We start from the raw sequence: 20,565 nt of genomic DNA on the forward strand, positions 1-20,565 counted from the left end.
GAACTATATCCCATCCCGCACATGGCTAGTATATACAATAAAATCCAGGACCTCTCTCCTACTACAAAGCAACTCTAACATGTAATTTTTGGACTGCTATCTACAAAGGTTGAATATCCATGCGCTGGGGGGATGTGTAGTTATATAAAAAAAAATTTACTTGAAGAACAAAGCTTCTAGCTATTCAACTAGACAATTTCCATTGTAGCATTGTGGAAGTTAAAGTGATACATAGTATATTAAGCTTGGTGAAGAATGTTGAACATAGTGAATGAACCAGGATAAGGTTATTCTTTATAGTTTGGTCTTTTTTATCCAAAGATTCCAAATCAGTCTCTATCAACTAGTTAGTGAATGATGCGTCTGCAAGGCCAAAACCTTTATCACTGCGGTATAGTAAGTGACAGGATCAGAGAATTTACTGGCACTAATGCATGTATTCCCTCTTCTTTTCACTCAGTCAACTTCAGTGTTACTGAATAGTTTCCTTTCCCATTCTCCAACTAAACAGCCTGCTCGGTTTTCTTCTCTTCTACATCCCGCTGGTGGGGGTCTCGGCCCGCAGGGCGGCCAACCGGGATGCCGAATGGCGCGCTTTTGCACCCTTTCGAGCCATACAGGATGTAGCATGGCTTGACGGTTACGTTCCGGGCATGCATTACTTCCATCTTGGTGGTGCGGTGAGTTTCCATTGTGATGATCAAATGGTAGTGGGGGGGGGCTGGTATCTGGGATAGCCGCACTGGTCGCCAACTATGGGAGCCACCACTGCGGTACATACAAATTTATATGGGGAGCACTCGTGCCTACTTACTTCTCAGAGAAAGCCAGCTGTCTACGCAAGTCTCTAGGGGCCAAGATTCCAAAGGAGGGAAATGATGTTAGCGGTACCCTTCGGTATAACTACATCAGTAATCTAGACGGTAGTTGGACTTCATTTGTAGCGCCGTGTTCATAATACCTGTGCTAGGCAAATACCTAGTCTATGTAAATTCGGAAAAGGAAAAGAAAAAGAAAAGTCCCATGGCGAGCCCATCATGAAAGTGCTTGAACATCAATGTGATACCGACGAGTTCCAGTCCCCAATCAATCCTCCGCTAAGAAAAAAGAAAAAAAAAAGGAAATAAAATAAAGACTGATCAATAAAACGCAAGAATCCTTTTAACACGTCCCAATGGAAGTTGATATATTAAACAAGAAGAACAGCATTGACACACCCGTCGTTCTCGGGGTTATCTAGACGAGTCAGCTTCGTTGCATATCGCTGAAATGGGTCAAACTTACTCGTAATCTGTGCCCATTTACCCCAGACGACCTTGCCTGTCGTGGTAACCAGACCCAGTTCACTGACGTTGACCTCGAGAACGGTACCCTTGGTCAAGACTCCTAATTGCGTGTAGAGAGGGTTCTGCGGGTTCTTTTTCACGCTGAGGATCGGCAGCTGCACGGTAACACCGAGTTCGGGATGGGTGACATTGGCCTTCTTCTGACGCAGACCCATGGGGCTAAAAGGATTACAGCGTTAGCACCGTATCCAGTCTCACAAGATAAAGATATGAGTCTTACCGAATGAATCGCTCGTACTTGACGGGCTTTCTCGTGAAGTCAGGCCCGACGAAAGTCGGCTTGGTGATAACACGCTTCCACCCCTTCTTCTTGGTCTTCTTGCCCGTATGGACAACCTTGAACATCTCCTCCTCAGAGATACCGCGCACCTTAGGGATGGGTACGGCGAACTTGGCGGCCTTCTCATTACGGCGGTCCTTGATAGCAGACGACAGCGCCTTGGCGTTCGTGGCATTCGATCGGTCGAGCAGATACGCGGGCACAGGGTTCTTGGACTGCTCTTCCGTGCTGGACTTGACGTTCTTCTCTTCCTGGGCCTTGATGCGCTTCCGCATCTGGATCTTCTCCTTGTGGCGCTGCTGCTGGAGCAGCTTGGCCCTCAGGCCGCGAAGGTTCTGAGAATCCTTGGAGCGCTGGTGGCCCTCACGCGCGGTCTTCTTGCGACTCCGTTCATCGTGGTCGAGTCTGATAAGGACGGGCGGGGAATTAGCATCTCCGCCGAAATTTTTTCCTTTTCCCTTTTTTTTTTTCTTCTTTCTTTTTTTTTCGTCTGGATTGTGGGGGGCAAAAAGGGGGTTGAGCTTACCGCTTGCCGTGAAGCTTCTGCCACCTCTCAATATACTCGTTCTGGGGCATGGCGACGTCTGGTTGGGAATATGCTGTCGTCTGGGATTATTGAGGGCTGCTGGTGGCTAGACTTCAAGTTTCTTCATCGGGATCACCTGACAAAATGAGTAATCAGTGGGGCTGATAAGATAACAATCACGTGATTTATCAACCGCGTCTACTGTCAATTTTCATATGGGTTCAACGCTTCTGATGCTCCAGTGGAGAGGTATTTTCTAGATGACGCATATTAAACTATACTATGACACTGATTAAGTCTAGATTCCATCCGTCGCCGTTGATTTCCAGCAGTAGTACTGCAAACCAAGTGGACAACCTCTCCAATTCTCGTCAATTCCACCGGGCTAATACACTAATCAAATGAAGGCATGTCGTAGGTATCATCGGGATCTGTCTCCAGTTAGCATATGGAGTGAAAAATCAAAGAGGAAACATCGTGGTACCTTTCCCATGAGCAAGAATGTACTTCCGCGTCAAAGCCATGGTCTGATCGAACTCAGCAGCCAGCTCCTGCTGCCGCGCCTGGACCCTCTCGTTGCGCTTGGCCGCCCCACCGAGAGCCGCCAGCGCCACATGATACCGCGACACGCGGTTGTTAAGCATCATATCGAACGGAGTCGTGGTGGTTCCCTCCTCCATGTACCCGTTGACACTCACGCGCTCCAGACGGGGCCGTCCGAAGAGCAGACCTTGCAGCTCGGTCGTGTACCCATGGTAGTTGAAGTGGATGGGCCTGTCGGACGTGAACAAGCTGTCAAAGTCCTCCGTGCTCAACGCGTGCGGATGCCGTCCTTCGTTCTCTAGGATCATCAGGTCCGTCACGTTGACAACCCGCACGCGGAGTTCCGGACAGCGCTGGCGAAGGAGCGCCGCCGCGGCGACCACCTCGAAGGTGAGCTCCGTGCCGATGCCGACCAGGACCACGTCGGGGTCGAGCCCTTCGTCGGTGCTACAGAATCGCCAGATCGAAGCTCCCGCTCGGCAGTGGTTGTCGGCTTCTTCGGCGTTCAGGTACACCGGCGTCGGCTGCTTGGAGCCCACCATCAGGTTGACGTAGTTCTTTGACTTTAGGCAGTGGTGGAGGGTGGTTAGGAATGTGTTGGCGTCTGGGGGCAGGTAGACTCGAGCGGCAGTGGGCTTGAGGTTCAGGACGGCGCCGATGAAGGACGGGTTCTGGTGCGAGAACCCGTTGTGCTCTTGTCGAGTCCAGGTGCTCGTCTCGATGTAGTTGATGCTGCTGACGCCTTGGTGCCATGTTGTTTCTCGCGCCTGCCTATCGTCAGCGGAGTTGACCTCTCGGTGCGGATGGGATGCTTACCATTTTCACGAACTTGGCATACTGCACCATCATCGTGTGTACAATGCCCAAGAAACTCTCGTATGATGGGAAGATGCCCGTGCGGCCGGTCAGGGTGTATCCCTGCATAAAGCCTTGACACAAATGTTCACTCAAAACCTCGATCACTCGTCCGCCTTTGGCATTGGAGAATTGATCCCACTGGAAATTCCGCCCAGTGTGGTTGAGAGCGGCGTCCAGCTTATTGCTCTCCAGCTCATCCGGCGAGAACATACGAACGTTATGTGGATTCTGGACTAATGTCTGGTCGATCAACGTCCCGGCGACCTTCATCGAGCTTTCCTGTCCGGAACTCTCCACCGCGAAATGTTTCCAGTCGGGGAGGTCGGGTTTGAGGTAGATCTTGTACGCCTCAGGGCGCTGTCCAAGTTTCTTGGAGTCCGTGGTGGGGATTATGGACTTGATCTCATCCGTGATATCCCCGCTCTCGGTAAAAAGCTCCTTGGAGTTGTAAGACGATAGCCACGTCTGAAGAGCTTGGAGTTCCTCCTTGTCAGATTTGGCTTTGGGGAGGGGGACTTGATGCGAGTGGAAAGACCCTTCAATGAACTTTCCATGCAGCTCCTTCGGCCCTGACCATCCCTTGAAACATGTTAGTCAAGACAATTCGTCACCAACAACCCTGTTGACATACCTTGGGCGTGCGCAAGACAATCATAGGCCATCTAGGTTTCATGATCGGCTCGCCGGAGCGTGCAGCCGATTGGATCTTATGGATCTCGTTGATCGCCCAGACCAAGGAGGTATGCAGATCGGTATCGATATCCCGTATGTCCTCGACAATGCGAACTTGATACCCGTACCCGGTAAAGAGGGCAATGAGCTCTTTGTTATCCATGCAGCCGAATACAGTGCGCTCGCTGATCTTGAAACCGTTGACGTGCAGTATGGGCAAGACCGCGCCGGACTCAGCGGGGTCGAGGTATTTGATTGCGTGCCATGATCTAGACGCCTTTAGTAAATGTGAGATCGCGCAGGAAATATTGCCAAAACTCACGTCGCTGTGGGACCAGTCTCTGCTTCGCCGTCGCCAACGACACAGGTTACGATCAGGTTCGGATTATCCATTACCGCACCAAAGGACACGGCCAGAGCATAGCCCAGTTCACCCCCTTCGTGGATTGCTCCTGGGGTTTCAGCGTTGATGTGACTGGAGAGCTTGTCAGCGGTGTCGAACAAAATGACAGCTTCAAGTCAGACAAACCTCGGAAGACCGGCGGTCGTACTGAAAGACGAAATCAACTGTTTCAAGCCTTCATTGTCCCTAGAATATTCGGGATAGAACTTTCCCAAGGACCCTTCGATCCACAGGGAAGCCAGAATAGCCGGCGCCCCATGCCCCGGTCCAACCACATATAGCATATCCAAATGATGTCTCCGAATGCAATAGTTCAGGTGCGAGTAGATCAGAATTAACCCGGGGCACGTTCCCCAGTGACCTGGTCTAGTTAGCTATGCGGATTCAACTTGCGCCTGCGATACCAGAATGCCTACCGAGTAATCGCGACTTGATATCATCGTGTGTCAGATCGCGCTCTAATCGCACATTATCTCGAAGAAAAATCATAGCTAGTAACGTCAGTGGCTATCGCGCATCAAAGGCGATCAACCTACCAGCAGCTATGTAAGCCGCCGCCCGGCGGAACTTGTACAGCGCATCGTACGCATGTTGATCCAGAGCGACATGTTGTAGCTTGACCCCAAGCTGCTCCACAGCATCGGGGAGATGCGACGGCAGTGGCCGAGGGTTCGGTCGGTCAATGACTTCTCCAGGCATGATGGCCTATTAGTGTATTGAAATTATACCTGGTGTGAAAGGTACGTTTCGATCTCAAGCAGGTGGGTGGTATTTGGATACTTCCGGATCGGGTCCGATTAGGGTTACGAGACGGAAAAGCTGCCGCTTTTGAGGACCACGTAAATGACTTGGAAATCTTTGGATCTAGTAAATGTCAACGAGATGAGATAATGGATTGGGCGCGTGCCTGAAGAAGTGGCTATTCAAATAGTATCCGGTCGCAGTAGTAGGTCTGACAAGACGTCTGCAATACGTCACTATGGACCGTCTGACATCATGACGTAGACCAGGAACGGCGGACAGCTACACCCTGCATACCTACTGGGTATATTCAGTTCAGATATCGTATACAAGAAATTCAAATGTTTAATCCTTAGTATAATCATCCATAATCCATACAGGAACAGCTTCTCCCAAAAAGAAAATACCGCCATCATCAATATGCCCAACAAAACCATCCTCTCCGTCAACGCAGGCTCCTCCTCCGTCAAAGTAACCTTCTACACCCTCGAAAAGAACCCCAAGCCCATCGCCAACGCAGAAGTCTCCGGCATCACAGCTCCGCCGCCCAAGCTGAAATACACCCACGGGAGCACAGAGCGCAAAGAAAAGGTCGATCAGTCCATCAGCACGCCGCAGGATGCCTTCAAGTTCCTCCTCCAGCACTGCTTCTCGGACCCCGAGCTGGAGGTCACCAGCAGCGACGACCTAGCGTATATATGCCATCGCGTCGTGCACGGCGGCGACTATAAAACCAGTACGATCATTACAGACGAGACTTATCACCATCTTGAGGAGTTGGAGGATCTAGCCCCGCTGTACGTATTACCCACATTCCCACCCTTTCCCTCCATCCTGCGAAAAGGCATCCTTCTAAAAGTAGATAGACACAACTTCTCCGCCCTCGAAATAATCCGCGTCTGCAAACAAGAAATGCCCAGCGTCAAAAGCATCACCTTCTTCGACTCCGCCTTCCACCAGACAATGCCCGAGTACGTGCGCACGTACCCCATCGACCAGCGCATCGCGCGCGAGAAGCGTCTCCAGAAGTACGGCTTCCACGGCATCAGCTACTCGTTTATTCTCCGCGCCGTGGCCGACTTCTTGAATAAGCCGCCGGAGAAGACGAATGTTATTGCGTTGCATGCTGGGAGTGGGGCGTCGATTTGTGCTATCAAAGATGGGGAGTCGATTGATACTTCGTGGGTTTTCCCCTTTTTTTTTTCATTTGTCTGTAGGGGGAGGGAATGGAGAGGGGGATAGAAAGCTAATAGGTGATGTTGTTAGGATGGGACTTACGCCTTTGGCGGGTTTGCCGGGTGCGACGAGGAGTGGGAGTATTGATCCTTCGTATGTATATCTACTCACCACTGTCTTTATACACAGCTAACCTATTACTTAGCCTGGTCTTCCACTACACCAGCGACGCAGGGAAACGCACCCCGGGGAGCACAAGGAACATGCACATTAGCACGGTACGCTATTCTCTTCTCATTCATTACCTCAGACATACACATCCACATCCACATCCACACTCATATATGTAAATATATATACCTAACCTAATAAAAAAACCAGGCCGAAGAAATCCTCAACAAGCAATCCGGCTGGAAAGCCCTAACAGGCACAACGGATTTCTCGCAAATCGCCGTGCCCAACCCGCCCAGCGCAGCGCACAAACTCGCCTTCGACATCTTCGTCGACCGCATCGTCGGCTTCGTGGGCAGCTACTTCGTCAAGCTGGACGGGGCCGTCGACGCGATTGTCTTCGCGGGCGGCATCGGCGAGCGGAGCGCTATGCTGAGGAAGGCGATTGTTGACAAGGTGCGGTGTTTGGGGGTGCCGCCTGTTGATGAGGGGGCTAATGAGCGGGGGTTTGGGAATGGGGATGGAGATGGGAATGTGGTTGATGTTTCGGGGGTGGGTGGGAAGGGTCCGAAAGTGTTGGTTTGTCAGACGGATGAGCAGGTGAGCTTTTTCTTTCTTCCCTTCTCTTCTTACCTTTCTCTTCCTGGATATCAATCAAGGGGTATAAGTGATGTGTGCTAACCTGATATAGTTCGAAATGGCATACAACTGTATCCAGACATACGGGGACAAGATCTAGGCTGTGTTTCGGGACAGTGGACAATCTCCATCAAGTATAGACTACATGGATGATATCAATATCAATAGTACATACATACCATTAAATACCTAATTGAAATACTAAATAATGAAACAAGATCATAGTCTCCATAACCAGACCCATTCATTACCTTAATAGATGATATATCTACGAGACAAGTGGAGAAGCGATCAACAGGACTTCTTCTGACCGAAAGAAGCCCAGACCAGGTAAGATCCATTGTTATCACATCCATTTCTTGTCTTTCATCCGGGGTAATCCTGTCCTGTTCTTCCCTCGACTGGTCCGGCGGGGGTAGGTGGGTAGATAGGTAAGTACCGAGGTAGCAACGAGATATACAAAAGAGAAGAGAAGAGAAAAAGGTATCAACAGGGCACTACAAACCACCCCTCCCCATCTGTCATTTGATTGTATCGATCTTGAACTCGAAAGAAAGGGAAGAAAGTCCAACTAGATCCATTTTGATTTTCTTCTTTTTTTCCTTTTGAATATGCCTTGTTTTCCCTCAAAAATTCCCGTGAGCGTCCCACTTTTTCTTTCTCCTCTTCCTTGTCTAACCGCCAACAGGATCGTAGCCGGGGGGGAAAGAGAAGACATTGAAAAAAAAATTTCATGAAACAGGTTGTTGGATTATGACAAGAGATGATGATAAAAAAAAGTGGTCCATTTTTGGTTTTGGATTTTTTTGACTTCTCCCGGGAATTCCCCACACACAGAACACAGAATCAAGAAGAAAAAAGAGGAAGAATAAAAAAAAAGATCCATCTAGTACTCGGAGCTGCTCTGGGGGAACTCGAAGACGACGTTGCGGCCGGTGAGTCGGCGGTAGACCTCGCCGTAGGCGTCCAGGCGGTGGTCAACGCCGCCGCGCTCCTTCTCGTCGAGGATAACCTTGAGGGTCTTGCTGCCGTCCTCCTTGGTGCGGACGCGCTTGCCGACGATCTCGACGGGGTAGACGAGGTCGGTCAGGATGTTGTCGTGCACGGCGGTCAGAGTGCGCGAGCGGGGGCGCTTCTGCTTCTGGTTGGTGCGCGAGTTGACGGAGCGCTTGGGGCGCGACAGGATGCGGCGCTGAGCGACGAAGAGGACGTGGCGGTCGGAGAACTTCTTCTCGAGCTCACGGGTCAGACTATTTTTTTTTTGTTAGTCTTTGTCGTCTTTTGTGTCAATCAAGGGAAGTCGTAGGCGTACCGCTGCTGGATCTTGTGGAAGGCCTGGAGCAGAGGGACGGGGACGAAGACGATGACGGCCTTCTTGCCCTGGCCAACCTCAACCTGTGAAAAGTGTGTTAGAATTGCGCATGATTATAGATAGTAGAGTTGTGCAGTAGAGCTGTGCTGTGTGGGAGCCCCTCCAATGCCACCGCTGTTGTCCTTGTCGAGATCAAAATTTCTTGTCCAGTCCATGTCCATATTCCATCGTATGTCGACGTCGTCCTGGTCGTCCTCCAGTACCCCGAGACCGTCTCTCATTGTGTATCCACACACACAGCCAAATGTTGATCCCATCCCACCAGTTCAACAGATCCCCAAAATCCACGTTTAACCGCGACGACATCCAGTCCAACAGCAATGGCAATGAAAACAGCAACAGCAACAGCAACCGCACAGGAACTCCAAGAACAGATAAAGGATAACCTACCTCACGGGCAGACACAAACTGCAAAGGCCTGAGGGTGGCCTTCAGATCGGTTGTGTTGTTCTCGAGGTCATAGAGAGCGCCGGCGATCGCGGTCTCCAGCTCGGAGGGGTTCTGCCGCGACGGCGAGTTCAGGGCGATCTTGTTGATGGCAGCCATTATTGCAGACGAGCGACGGGGAGCTGGCTGTCCTGCTGGTGGGGGGAGGGGAGGCGGGTTGAGGTTGTCCTGGTGGTTGACGGTCGTGAAGATTCGATTAATTATTCTCGTCCTAGTCGGTCAGGCCGCCCAGCAGTAATTCGATCAGTCAGTTCTGCCCGTGTGGGATCGGAGACTCGGCCTCTCGCTTAGCCTATGCCGGATGCGGGTTAGCGTGGGTCAAGCCCGGCTAGGGGACGCTTGGGTCCCGTGACTCCGCTGCCCTTATGACTAATCGCCCCCTTGACTTGGCCTTTGATATAGACACCTTAAGTACGTTGTTCCATGTACACTGCTAATCCAACTGTCCAATTACTTATACCAGTGGATCATAACCACATCCCGATATCCAGACATCAGCACAGGTGAATCTAATGACCGTTCCTGAGGCATGCCTATCATGTGACTCTATACTACGTAGATTAGGCCAAGATCAAAGACTTTACTATTCAATAAATAATCTGATATCTTCAAAACAATAAATAAATAATTTTGTTCTGAAAGAATAGAATAAAGATGATACGGCAACGCCCAAATAATCTGACCCATGCCACGCGCCTCAAAAAGCAGCAACGAGTACTTACACTATACGATGTCATCGCCCACGACCCTGTAATCAACCAGGCCCAGGGACACGACGAACGAAAGAGAACAAAACGAAGCAAGCAAATGACATAAGAGAGAGAAAATAACATAAAAAAAAACTTTACAAAACAATCAAACTATCCCACCCAATATCAACAGGCACAGCCTTCTTTCGCCGTCGCCGCGGTTCGCTCGCCCAGGTTGACCCGCGAATCCTCCGCCGGCCGAGCACCCCCAAGGGTGGTCTGCCCCGTTCCAGCACCGGGCCCACGGCCGCTCTTCAGGCTGCTCTCCGGGATGGCATTGGCGATAGCGGTGAAGACATCGACGACGTTGACTCCCGTCTTGGCGCTGGTCTCGAAGAACAGCAGGCCCTCCTCCTCCGCGTAGGTACCCGCCTCCTGAGTCGACACCTTGCGGGCATCCCCCGGGGCAGCCTCCTGCTCCTCTTCCTCCTCGTCCGCCTGATTCTCGCCATCGGCGCCCTCGCCCTCTCCGGCGGGGGTCGCGCCCTCGTCGGTGGCCGCGGACTCACCGGCCGTCTCGTTCCCGTCGTTGGTCAAGTCCAGCTTGTTGCCCACGAGGGCGATCACGATCCCGGGACTCGCTTGGCGCTGCAGCTCGGCGACCCAGTGCTTGGCCTTGGTCAGCGACGACGGCTTGGTCACGTCGTAGACCACCAGGGCCGCCTGGGCGTTACGGTAGTACATGGGGGCGAGCGAGGCGAAGCGCTCCTGGCCGGCGGTATCCCAGATCTCGAACTTAATCGTGCGGGTGGGGAGAGAACATTTTTGAGTGAGGAAGGCCGCTACAAGGCGAAAACGTCAGCGGATGGGTCCTTGTCTCACCAGCACCTCATCACAAGGCTCCATGGGAATTGGACTCCATGGAGTTGACTCCGGCTTACCTCCAATGGTCGGCTCCTTATTCTCTTGGAAGTCGTTGTTGACGAATCGTAGGACGAGCGACGACTAGGTAATCACAGCCGGTGTCAATATCTCCCCGGTCATCCCGTGTACCTCCCGAGCAGAGATGGAAGAGACATACCTTGCCCACGGCGGCCTCACCCAAAAGTACCAGTTTGACACTACTGCTGGGCTTCGGGGTATTTGCGCTAGTTGACTCAGACATGACGGCGGGGGGCCCAACTCGAGGGACTGGCCAGAGACAAGATTAGGTCGTTCTGCAGGGACTACCAACGCGGGCGTATTCAGCTCGTGAGGGGCAGATCGGGTCGGCAAGTAGACCCCGTCGTAGGGCTTTCGAGGGGGCCTAATGGACCAGACGAACGTCAGCGAGAACACGAGGGAACGAGCGAGACGGCAAGGGACAGGGGTTGCGGGAGGGGGAATGGGGGGGGTTTGAGCGCAGACAAATCAATGAGGTGACAACAGACCAGTAAGAGGGAAAATAGCGGTGGACGTTTGAACGGGGAAGTACACCGTCGCAAGGAAGTGGAGGATGGATACCCAGTGAGGCGGAGTCTTAGCAAGATGGTTGGAGCGATTCCAGGAAAATGACTCTTGACTCTGTATGTCGGTCTGGAGGCGTTAGGTTGTAGCCGTAATAGTTGGTAGTGGTAGTAATCGGAGGTAGTAATGGGGGATGTCGAAGAAGGAGGTAGTTCGGTAGTACGTAAGGTAGTCTCTCTCTCTCACTCTCTCTCGGTGGTGACGGCAGTTGAGGCAGCCTAAAGCCGACTAGCGTGGCCCAGCCCGAACAGCCCCAGTCACGGGATGTCCTGCCCTGATATCATCAACGGTTCAGCAGAGCCTTGTAGGAACGAGGGGTTAAGGTCCGGAAAAGTCAAAACAATAGCAACGCCATGACAGAGATGATCGTGCTGATGGCCGTTCTGGTAGAAAAATAGAGCATTGTGACGGTGTTGTCTCTGGAATTGTATCTCTTTCCATTCTCCAGAATCCACCGAAATCTATAGCACCTTTTATGTTGGCTAACTGCGGCAAGTTGGAATACCGCCATTCCAACTCACAACTGTCCAGAGGTCGTCATCAACCATGATAAAGAAAAAAAGTACCATCGGAGGAATAAGTAACTGCAGACCCAAATCCTCAAGAATAAATAGAGTGACGAAGGCCCCAATGGCCCAAATCACGGTGTGTATGATTGGTACAAGACATACACTCGGCCGGTGACAAGACCCATACAAAAACCACCCCTCCACGGTCCTGGCACGCGGCAAGAGCCAAGACCAGTATACTTCTCCCTCTGCTGAGCCATGACGTGCCCCCCGATATCTGCCCACCCATCGTGATAATCATCCATCGAATTCTCTGGCGCAATCGGGTTACACTTGTCAACGTAGCACAGCGTGATTTGTGCAGGTCGTCTCATCGCTGCCCAAACACAAAGACACCCATGTCTACCCGTCGAACGCCTGGGATCCTAACCCCGGGAGGCGGATCCACTTCGAGATGATGTTTTAGTCGTCTTGGAATTAAAGCTGGCAAATCACGTTCCATACCGCCTGTGTGCTCCCGTCATTGATGGATTTCAGGGACACATCTGTAAAACGGCGGGATGGGGGAGGGGGACCGTGGGCCCATGACTCGTTGGCACTGGGTTCTACCTGACCCTCATCTACCCAAGCATGATTGGCGGGTCTGGACTTTGGGGAACATACCCAAGATTCTAACGGCGTCCTAAAAATATATGAAACCAGCAAAAAGAAAAGTAAAATAATTGTGCAGCAAGATTAGGGCAGTGAACGCAAGGCACACCTGCTTCCATTCGGAACGCACGTTGTCAAGGTGATGTACACGCACAATAAGCAATTGCGAAATCCCCGCGCTGACAAACATACAAACCAAGGGGACAACACAACTAGAGGTCTATAGTTGATCAAGATTGATAACGGTAATAATAATAATAATAAGCAGGTAAAAAAGCGAGTGTGAAAATAAAATCGATAACTGCTGACCGCGAGGTCGTAAGTTCTAGTCTTGGTATCAACCCATGTATCCCAAAATCAAGCCCATGCCGTCTATGCCAAACGCCCGAATAACTCAAATCCAAAATAGCAAGTCAAATAACAAAAAGAAGGAAATCACTTTTTGGGAGAACAGATCGTGGATCTGCGGCGGGTCGTGTCGATGAAAGATTAAAGATATAAGTCGGGTTAAAAAAGAATGGCGTGTCGAAGAAGAAATGCCATCCGGATGCCGATGACGAACGGTATTAAGAAAGTATAGGACCGAAACCACGAGTGGCCACCGAAGTGAGAAAAAGATGTTGGAAGTAGTGTTACAGGTGCTGGGATCCACGTTAGTTTTGCGAAACCAGCCAATTCTGCCAGAGACACACTTACCAAAAAAAAAAGTGTCGACTTCGTAACAAGAACGTAAACCTCAAGGGCTATGGCGCCAATAAACAAGAGACCACAATCAAACGTTCGCTCGCAATAGAAGAATCGCTGTGGTTGGCTGAAACAATTGAAGATTTCATTTGGAGGGAGGCGGCGGTGGTGCACCAGGCTTCTTCACACCGGTCGTGTCGTAGGCACCGCGTCCCATGTTGAAAGCAGAGAGATCTCGGAGAATCATGGTGGATTCTGCACAAACAGCCATGGTTAGAATTGAACGTTGCGGGGAATTGGCACGGTGCGAAGATAGGTGGACGATGGAACGGCGGGGAGGATGGAAGGGAGTATGAGAGGACTCACTGAGGTATTAAATAAACACAAGGAGCAGCCTCTCAAAAAAAAAAAAAAATATATAAAAATAAAAATAAAAAGGCTCCAAATAAAAATAATAATCGAAAAAAAGGCGGATTATAAAACCAATGTGCGGTCTGATAACAAAGCGAGTGTAGCGAGTAGCAAGGTACCCAAGCTTCTCAGGCAAGGACAGGCGGTATTAATGCAGACAGTTAAGATGCAGCTGCAATGAAGATCGGGAATCGATCGTTATTAAGGGCGCAATCCCGGTGCCGCGAGAGAGCAGCAGCAACAAGTCGATCTGTAGGTAGGAATGCAACAACGAGTCACAGAGTGGCGCCCGGGAAACAGTGGATCGATAGATCGGTTTTCCCTTTGTTCTCTCTGTTCGATCTCACTTGTGGCTATTTTTGCTTTTTAGTTGGGCGCGGAGTCCTTTTGTGTTTTTTAATATTCTCTTTTTCTTTTTTTTTTCCTTGTCCGTCAAAAGCACTGGCGGGGGATCGGATCGTTTCTGTTTAGGCACTTCGTAGGTAGCAATCCGGCGCGCGAAACCGCAGGGACGGCCCGACAGGTGATATTTGAATCAATCGCGCAATCAGAATCCGATCGAGAATCAAAGACCGACAATGCGGACGAGACTAATGCAGTCCGTAAGGAGGGTGATCCTGGAAAGGAGCAGCGGAAGTAGGCTCCGGGGGCAGCGAAAACAGGCCCAACTGGATGTATCGCAAGGGAGAGCCAAACAGGGCGAGCGTGGCAGGTAAACGTCACGGGTAGAGTGGACGGTAGTACGGAGACTGTTGGAGAGGGAGGGAGAATGAAAGTTGTCGAAAGGGCCGAGAGATCCAACCGTCGGGACTCAGTCGGTTGGGAGGAAGGAGAGGAGGAAGGAGGTTGAGGATTGAGGTGAGGAATGAACTGGATGATTTGAAGAATTTCAGGACCTCTGATCGTAGGGGATTCATGTAGATATAAGCGTTCCCAATCTGCTTGACCATGAGAGCAACGATCATCAGAGCAATCCTCTCATCCGTAATTTAGAAATAAAATAGAAGGGGTAGAAATTAAAAATAAATAAAATAGAATAGTAAATAGAAAATAGAAAATACAAAAAGGAAGGGAGAAAAATAATTATTTGGCTTTATCATCTATTTGTTTTAGTTTATATTTTATTTTATTTTATTTTTCTTTCATTTGTTTTATCTCAATTTTTGTTTTCCATTTTCATTTCTTTTCTTTTTATTCTCAATTGACATTTTTATTTCTCATTTGTGTTTATTATTCCAAGCAAAACTGATACATTCAAAACAAGATATCTCTGACTATACTCCATTGCATACTACTAATCACCTTCCGACTTTTAGACGTCGTACTACTGCACTCTGGAGCGGCTCAGTCGCTCAGTTCTGTCCCGACGGGAAGGTAAGATACAGTAGTGTGGATGCTCCATTCCCACTCCTGCTACTGCTACCCCTTTCTTTTTTTCGATTCTTTTCTAGGAGGCTTCTTTGCCCCCAGTCGCTATCCACTCCAACCGTTTGACGCCTAGAATGCCGTACGGTACCCATACTGACTGCCTAAGAATAATAAAAAATAATCATAATCACCATCACCATCACCCCCGTCATCGTCACCATATCAATAGGAACCACCCTAGAGTATAACGTTCGATCTCGGAGAGGAAATATTGGATCATATCATGGTTCAGCCCATGTCACTCTATTGTCAGACAATGATGTCAAGCCTGTCTACCTAGGATGTGAGGTAAATTCCACTCCCCATGCTCTGATAGGTACTCTGTACTCCGTAGCTAGACAGGTATTCAATTATAATGTGTTATTTCCCGGGGTGGCAGGCTATTAAATCAGTTCTTTCAATCTCCTTTTCCCGAGGTCGGTTGGCCTAGGTGTTCTTTATCCCGGTCGCCTTAGACTAGATTATAGACTGGTCTCACTGGTCCCTATCACTTTTTTCTTTCCCTTCCCCTTGATCATTGATACGAGTGGCCAATATCAGGATTCCAGGGCTAGAGGCCTTGTAGGCCTAATAGGTGGAACACATCTCATAAGGGAAAGCTCCAGTTCAGTGCCCATGTGATCTGGATCGGCACCCGACGAGGGCAATCGGTATCCATACAAACGTACCTTGGTTGGGGCGAACTGGTGGAAGTACTCCGTAGAGGAGAGAAAATAAAGTAATAAAATAGTGTTCCGTAAATAAAACAATAAATGGAAAACCATCCTATCAAAAAGAGAATAACTGTAAAATAGTAGTATTGGTCGGTCTCATGGGAAAATTTGATAGGTAGGGAGCATATTTCAAGCCACCCCACAGGAGAGAAAAAGAAAAAAACAAAAAACAGAAGCAGGTACAGAACAATAATGCATATAGTTGAAGCTAAGAAGAAAGCAACTTTCGGCGTGGTTGCATGGGGGGGGGGAGAAGGAGTGGGGAAAACCAACCGGTGGACGACTCAGGAACAACGGATGGATCCGAAATCCAATACATGGAAAAATGGACCCATCCATTTCATTGAATTATCCATCCATCTTCCCACTCTCTCCATCTGCCGGGGTGGTTGGTTACCTAGGCTCACTCCCGATTGACCAGGTCTGATTTTTATTTTTATTTTTTTCTTCATTTTTTAATTAATGTTACTATACTTTCACTCGCGTGGTCTTCCTTTCGGGAGTCCACGACTCACTCACCAGGCCATTCCCAGAAAAGATGGCCGGCCCCCTTTATGGAGTAGGGATCCCCGTAGCAGCTCTCCTCCTAAATCTTCGGGTCAACTGCCCCTTAACCCCATCCTGTAGGATCGTTTGGAACGGATCTTGGGACGAAATTCGTCGGTTTCTTTATTCCAGCGACGTAATCGGTGGATGCATTGAAAATCCATCTTTGATTTGGGGGATTGACAGGTTCGGGACCACCGGGGCACAGCTATATCGTTCCGCGGCGGCGATTGCTAATGGATAAGGACAGGTACCCTGGTCCTTGGATTCCCTACCCGAACACAGAACAATAAATAACCGCTGCTGATCTTTGACCGTTCTTCGGAGGCTTTTTTCTTTCTTTTTCCTTCTTTTGATTTATTTGTTTATTTTCTCAATAATAATTATACTCATAAGTAATAATCTACTCCGTACAATCATTCTTGTTTGTTCTGATGTACAGTAAATCATGTTTGTCTGGTGCAGGTTCAATAGTAAACAGCTCCGGTCCTTTTGCAATCAGCTCCCGCCGGATAGAAGCTCCAGAACATCCCAAGAAAGCCACAAGGTACCAAGACAGGATGGGTGTGGATTGGAACCAATCCAGAAGCTTCCCGTCCGGTACCTGCGGTAGTTTGGAGGTACTACTAACCTAGTCTCGGGAGACTATCGCGACCCAAATGACTCTGTTTGCTTGAACTTGATTCGATTCTGCTGGCTGGGAGGGCCCCACCCGGGCTGCTAAATGATTCATATGTCCAACGTCCACCCGACCTGCCGTATCCAATCGAGGTTAGGAAATGCCATAGGTAGTTACTTCAAATGACAGGACAAAGGGAAGAGAAAAGAACCAGATAGAACCAGATTACCGTAGATAAGCAAAGAAGATCGCTTGGCTTGGTTTCCTACGGTTGAACACTTCCCAGTTCCAACTGGTCGCCGGGGAAATCGGACTGGCGATTAGGGGGCAGTGGGGCCCTCTAATAACGATCAATGATCCGGCCAAACCCACTGCTACCCGCCTCCGTTACGTATTAAGTCGACCGGCATTCTTCTCGCGAGCTTCTAGTTGTTCTAGCGTGTTGTGGTCCCGTTCCCTGCTCCGCTGGGCAGTATTCCATTTTTATTCCATCTTTCAAGCACCTCTCTCGACTCGCCATCAACAGAACTACCTCTTGTGGATCCGACGAACCCTTCCTTCTGAAGGACTCCTGAGCCCACCGGCTTTCTAGACCCTTCCTTCTCCAATGATTAACGGCCCGCGTGGCGGTGGAATTGGAGCTATTGGCTTCGATGGACCTTCTAGAATGACGTCTTGATCGACCTGATAGACCGTAACGAATCCATCCGTGATCCATCGCCGTCTCGCACCCAGTATCCGTATTTTAAAAGTAGATACCAGTAATTTTACCATACCCGCTCCATCTCTCTTGTCCTCCTGAGGTGGACACCTTCACGACCAGGCCTCGCCACTGAGGACGAGTGGGTATGGTATGGTATGGATAGACCGTCCGGAGACTTCTGTCCGTTCCGGATGAAACGGGCGGCGGAACAGCGCGGCAAGGCGGACCGGGGTGTCTGCTCCAGCCACACTTTTCTTTTGTTGGGAACTTGAGAGTCTGGACAAGTGTCACCCACACTCACTGTGCTATGTCGGACCGACGCCACGTTGACACCCTGACGGGTAGGGAGGCTGCTACTGGAGCTGGGGGACAAGGTTTGCTCGGGAGCGTAGCGAATAGTGCGTTTCATCTGGGGACACCACGCCTGTTTACATTACTAACATGGACATGATTGATTCGTTCGTAAGTAAGGTAGTATTATGTGTCTGTCAATATAACAAGCGCGGCCAAGTGAGCCTGATAGTTAGTAAGCCAACTATCAAGTTGAAACGTCTTGAGGAGATGGTCCGATCTGCCATGGTCACCTGGTCAGCGAAAAATGACAGGTAAACCAACCAACCAATCTAGGTACTAAGGTAGTTGGCCGTCCTTTGTCTCTACCTTAGTATCTGATTTTTTTTTTTTTTCCCTTTCTTTGTGACGACGACGGCAACGGGGACCGGAACTTAGACAAAGTGAACACCGAATCAGCCCGTATTTCTGGCAGGTACCCGTATACTCAGGAGGGAATAACTGAATGGATGGATGCAAGCGAGAAACTGAACCTAAACCCTGTTCCAGACCTGAGCGGAGCTGGGTGATGATTCCAGAACTCTTCTAGAAGACCCGTCGACCTGGTGAGGGAGAGAGTCAACCGTGGTTCAGGTGCGGATCGTACCATTGATCTTCGCGGATACGATTATCTTGATCGAATCAATCATTAATAAGGGGTGTTTCAAATATGGATATCGTATGTACGGAGTATTGCATACTGAAATAGATAAAATAATATATACATAATATAATAAATCAATAAACAATATCAAAAATTTAATCAACATCACTAAATCCCAAAACAAAGCACTAGTATGTAATAAACCAGATTATCTACCGTCTACCGATCATGACAAGCCTGCCTTACACTTACACTCTAAACAGAACACTCCACCAGGACTACCGACACCGGTGACGCCCCCCCCCCCCCCCCCCCATTCACTCCGTCCCAACCTAAGCAATCGATCCAACCCAAACGGTGAACGTAGTACACCGCAAGAAATTAGACACCGACAAACAGACTAGAAGCTAGAAGCGCACTAGAAGCTGGGGAACAGTGGAGTGAGATGGGACCGTTGGCGTTAGGGGATGATCCCTGTAGACCGCCTCAACGACATGCTTCCACTTCCGGTTCCGCGTCCGCGCCGGAAACTGGGATAGGGGAGTGTTGCTGTGGATGAATTATGGGTTTAGAGTATTGATTGATTGATTGATTGATTGATTGATTGATTGATTGACACATAGTTAGTGCAGGCTGTTGATAATGTGCGGCGGATGCAAGCAGGGGGTTTCAATAAGGGTGTCAATAAGGGTGTCGGGGAATAGAAGGATATCGCCGGTTGATCTGTCTCAACAAGCAACTACAGCAACAATAGATACTGCTATGTTTCTTCCGGTGATCTGTCTATCTCATTGTGCCGGTTCCTATCATCTGAGGAATCAATTCCTACGCCTCATCTAGCAATCATTTATTCATCACCGCCACTGATCGGAACCAGTCACATCGGTATTTGTCTGCCATCCATGATTTGATTTATACAGGGTACCTACCTGAGGTGTCGAGATCCTACCAAGTTGACGATATCAACCTGTCTCTGATATTCTCATACCAACTAATCTCTCAAACAGATTGCTCTCTCCAACATGACACACACAACCAAATCCTCATACAGCAGAAAATCCAAAACAACCAACCAACCAACCAACCTCCATACACATATACTCATCATACCTCTCAACCCTAGCAACTAACGCAGCCTACCCATCCTGTCGGGCCGCCGCATCAGCCACATCTCGCGCATGGACAACCAGTGAAACAAAAAACTAAAATGAAATAAGATCAAAAAGCAGCCAGCGCCGAGCAGGGGATCGGATCAGCCCCAAAAGCAAATAAAAATCCATCGGACGCAGGGTGCTCGCCCGTACCCGGCTCCGCGGGTTCTGCAGCGATCTTCCTCAAATCGACAGGACGGGAGATCAATGGATCGGAAGGAGGGGGGGAGGGCGCACAACCTAAGAAGCCCCGGAGGGGATCCGACCGCAGGCTGGTTGGTTGGTTGGTTGGTTGGCTGGCTGGAGATGCAGATGCAGATGCAATGCAATGCAATGCAATGCAAGGCGGGTGTGACCCTGCGGCTGACACCTTACTAGGTACTTACTTACTTCCTGGTTTCTGGCTTGCTTTTTGTTTAGCTGGAGCGGGTTATGTTGTACTGCCGGGAGGTAGCCATTTATTATTGGATGGGAAGTAGGAAATGAGCCGGTGTTTGATTGGAGTGGGCTGATTGTTTTGTCTATAAGTTATTTGATTCCATGGGTGCTGTGTTAGGTATGTACCTAGGAACGTATGTATGATGTATGTATGCTCAACGTTATCAGTTTCAAGACTTCTACGCCACTTGGTGAACATGTTTACTGAAAGATAGGCAGGTATAGCATCCATCGCGTTATACAAAGTACACTACTCCCAGACATCTGATGGGTTGATCCATCATCTGAATTATTACTCAGTTGCAGATAGTAGAACCAAGCCTGGACAGTACTTACCCTCCTAGCCCATACAGTAATAATTATGAGACCAATCCATGTCGTGAGAGGTGGAATTAATTAATATCAATAT

At 49.5% G+C, this 20,565-nt stretch overlaps 5 protein-coding genes across 5 annotated transcripts; 1 reads left to right on the forward strand and 4 right to left on the reverse strand.

Annotated features, from left to right (window-relative positions):
• Positions 1-926: 926 nt before the first annotated feature.
• P168DRAFT_262293 (rRNA-processing protein NSA2) lies at positions 927-2,249 on the reverse strand. The gene is made up of 4 exons (XM_024834739.1): positions 2,153-2,249; positions 1,567-2,031; positions 1,285-1,505; positions 927-1,236 (listed from the first exon to the last, which is right to left on the reverse strand). The coding sequence occupies exons 1-4, from the start codon at positions 2,200-2,202 to the stop codon at positions 1,190-1,192; spliced, it is 783 nt and encodes a 260-aa protein (XP_024696735.1). The 5' UTR covers positions 2,203-2,249; the 3' UTR covers positions 927-1,189.
• A 196-nt stretch (positions 2,250-2,445) lies between these two features.
• Positions 2,446-5,486, reverse strand: P168DRAFT_286291 (putative phosphoketolase). Its single transcript, XM_024836316.1, has 7 exons — positions 5,165-5,486; positions 5,045-5,119; positions 4,755-4,989; positions 4,548-4,700; positions 4,185-4,494; positions 3,512-4,132; positions 2,446-3,462 (listed from the first exon to the last, which is right to left on the reverse strand). The coding sequence occupies exons 1-7, from the start codon at positions 5,325-5,327 to the stop codon at positions 2,614-2,616; spliced, it is 2,406 nt and encodes an 801-aa protein (XP_024696736.1). The 5' UTR covers positions 5,328-5,486; the 3' UTR covers positions 2,446-2,613.
• Positions 5,487-5,754: 268 nt separating this feature from the next.
• Positions 5,755-7,455, forward strand: P168DRAFT_262298 (putative acetate kinase; the record flags this gene model as incomplete). The annotated part of the gene is made up of 6 exons (XM_024834740.1): positions 5,755-6,166; positions 6,236-6,550; positions 6,636-6,698; positions 6,751-6,823; positions 6,927-7,316; positions 7,408-7,455. The coding sequence occupies exons 1-6, from the start codon at positions 5,790-5,792 to the stop codon at positions 7,453-7,455; spliced, it is 1,266 nt and encodes a 421-aa protein (XP_024696737.1). The 5' UTR covers positions 5,755-5,789.
• A 639-nt stretch (positions 7,456-8,094) lies between these two features.
• Positions 8,095-9,399, reverse strand: P168DRAFT_286292 (40S ribosomal protein eS7). The gene is made up of 3 exons (XM_024836317.1): positions 9,118-9,399; positions 8,668-8,750; positions 8,095-8,605 (listed from the first exon to the last, which is right to left on the reverse strand). The coding sequence occupies exons 1-3, from the start codon at positions 9,271-9,273 to the stop codon at positions 8,242-8,244; spliced, it is 603 nt and encodes a 200-aa protein (XP_024696738.1). The 5' UTR covers positions 9,274-9,399; the 3' UTR covers positions 8,095-8,241.
• Positions 9,400-10,019: 620 nt separating this feature from the next.
• P168DRAFT_9741 (Rab family GTPase) lies at positions 10,020-11,501 on the reverse strand. The gene is made up of 4 exons (XM_024842247.1): positions 11,294-11,501; positions 10,945-11,169; positions 10,805-10,868; positions 10,020-10,705 (listed from the first exon to the last, which is right to left on the reverse strand). Exons 2-4 carry the CDS (start codon positions 11,026-11,028, stop codon positions 10,050-10,052), a joined length of 804 nt encoding a protein of 267 aa, XP_024696739.1. The 5' UTR covers positions 11,029-11,169; positions 11,294-11,501; the 3' UTR covers positions 10,020-10,049.
• Between the last annotated feature and the right edge of the window lie 9,064 nt (positions 11,502-20,565).

This window comes from Aspergillus campestris (assembly GCF_002847485.1).
Source record: "Aspergillus campestris IBT 28561 chromosome Unknown P168scaffold_1, whole genome shotgun sequence".
Taxonomy (NCBI): domain Eukaryota; kingdom Fungi; phylum Ascomycota; class Eurotiomycetes; order Eurotiales; family Aspergillaceae; genus Aspergillus; species Aspergillus campestris.

Coding starts and splice junctions, on each gene's coding strand:
- P168DRAFT_262293 (XM_024834739.1), bottom strand. CDS start 2,202: ATGCCCCAGAACGAGTATATTGAGAGGTGGCAGAAGCTTCACGGCAAG. Junction 1,506..1,566: donor AAGTACGAGCGATTCATTCG/GTAAGACTCATA, acceptor TAATCCTTTTAG/CCCCATGGGTCTGCGTCAGA. Junction 1,237..1,284: donor TAAATGGGCACAGATTACGA/GTAAGTTTGACC, acceptor TGACTCGTCTAG/ATAACCCCGAGAACGACGGG.
- P168DRAFT_286291 (XM_024836316.1), bottom strand. CDS start 5,327: ATGCCTGGAGAAGTCATTGACCGACCGAACCCTCGGCCACTGCCGTCG. Junction 4,701..4,754: donor ACGACCGCCGGTCTTCCGAG/GTTTGTCTGACT, acceptor CAAGCTCTCCAG/TCACATCAACGCTGAAACCC. Junction 4,133..4,184: donor TTGTCTTGCGCACGCCCAAG/GTATGTCAACAG, acceptor ACATGTTTCAAG/GGATGGTCAGGGCCGAAGGA.
- P168DRAFT_286292 (XM_024836317.1), bottom strand. CDS start 9,273: ATGGCTGCCATCAACAAGATCGCCCTGAACTCGCCGTCGCGGCAGAAC. Junction 8,751..9,117: donor AGTTTGTGTCTGCCCGTGAG/GTAGGTTATCCT, acceptor CACTTTTCACAG/GTTGAGGTTGGCCAGGGCAA. Junction 8,606..8,667: donor TTCCACAAGATCCAGCAGCG/GTACGCCTACGA, acceptor AAAAAAAAATAG/TCTGACCCGTGAGCTCGAGA.
- P168DRAFT_9741 (XM_024842247.1), bottom strand. CDS start 11,028: ATGTCTGAGTCAACTAGCGCAAATACCCCGAAGCCCAGCAGTAGTGTC. Junction 10,869..10,944: donor GTGAGGCCGCCGTGGGCAAG/GTATGTCTCTTC, acceptor GTGATTACCTAG/TCGTCGCTCGTCCTACGATT. Junction 10,706..10,804: donor TAAGGAGCCGACCATTGGAG/GTAAGCCGGAGT, acceptor TTCGCCTTGTAG/CGGCCTTCCTCACTCAAAAA.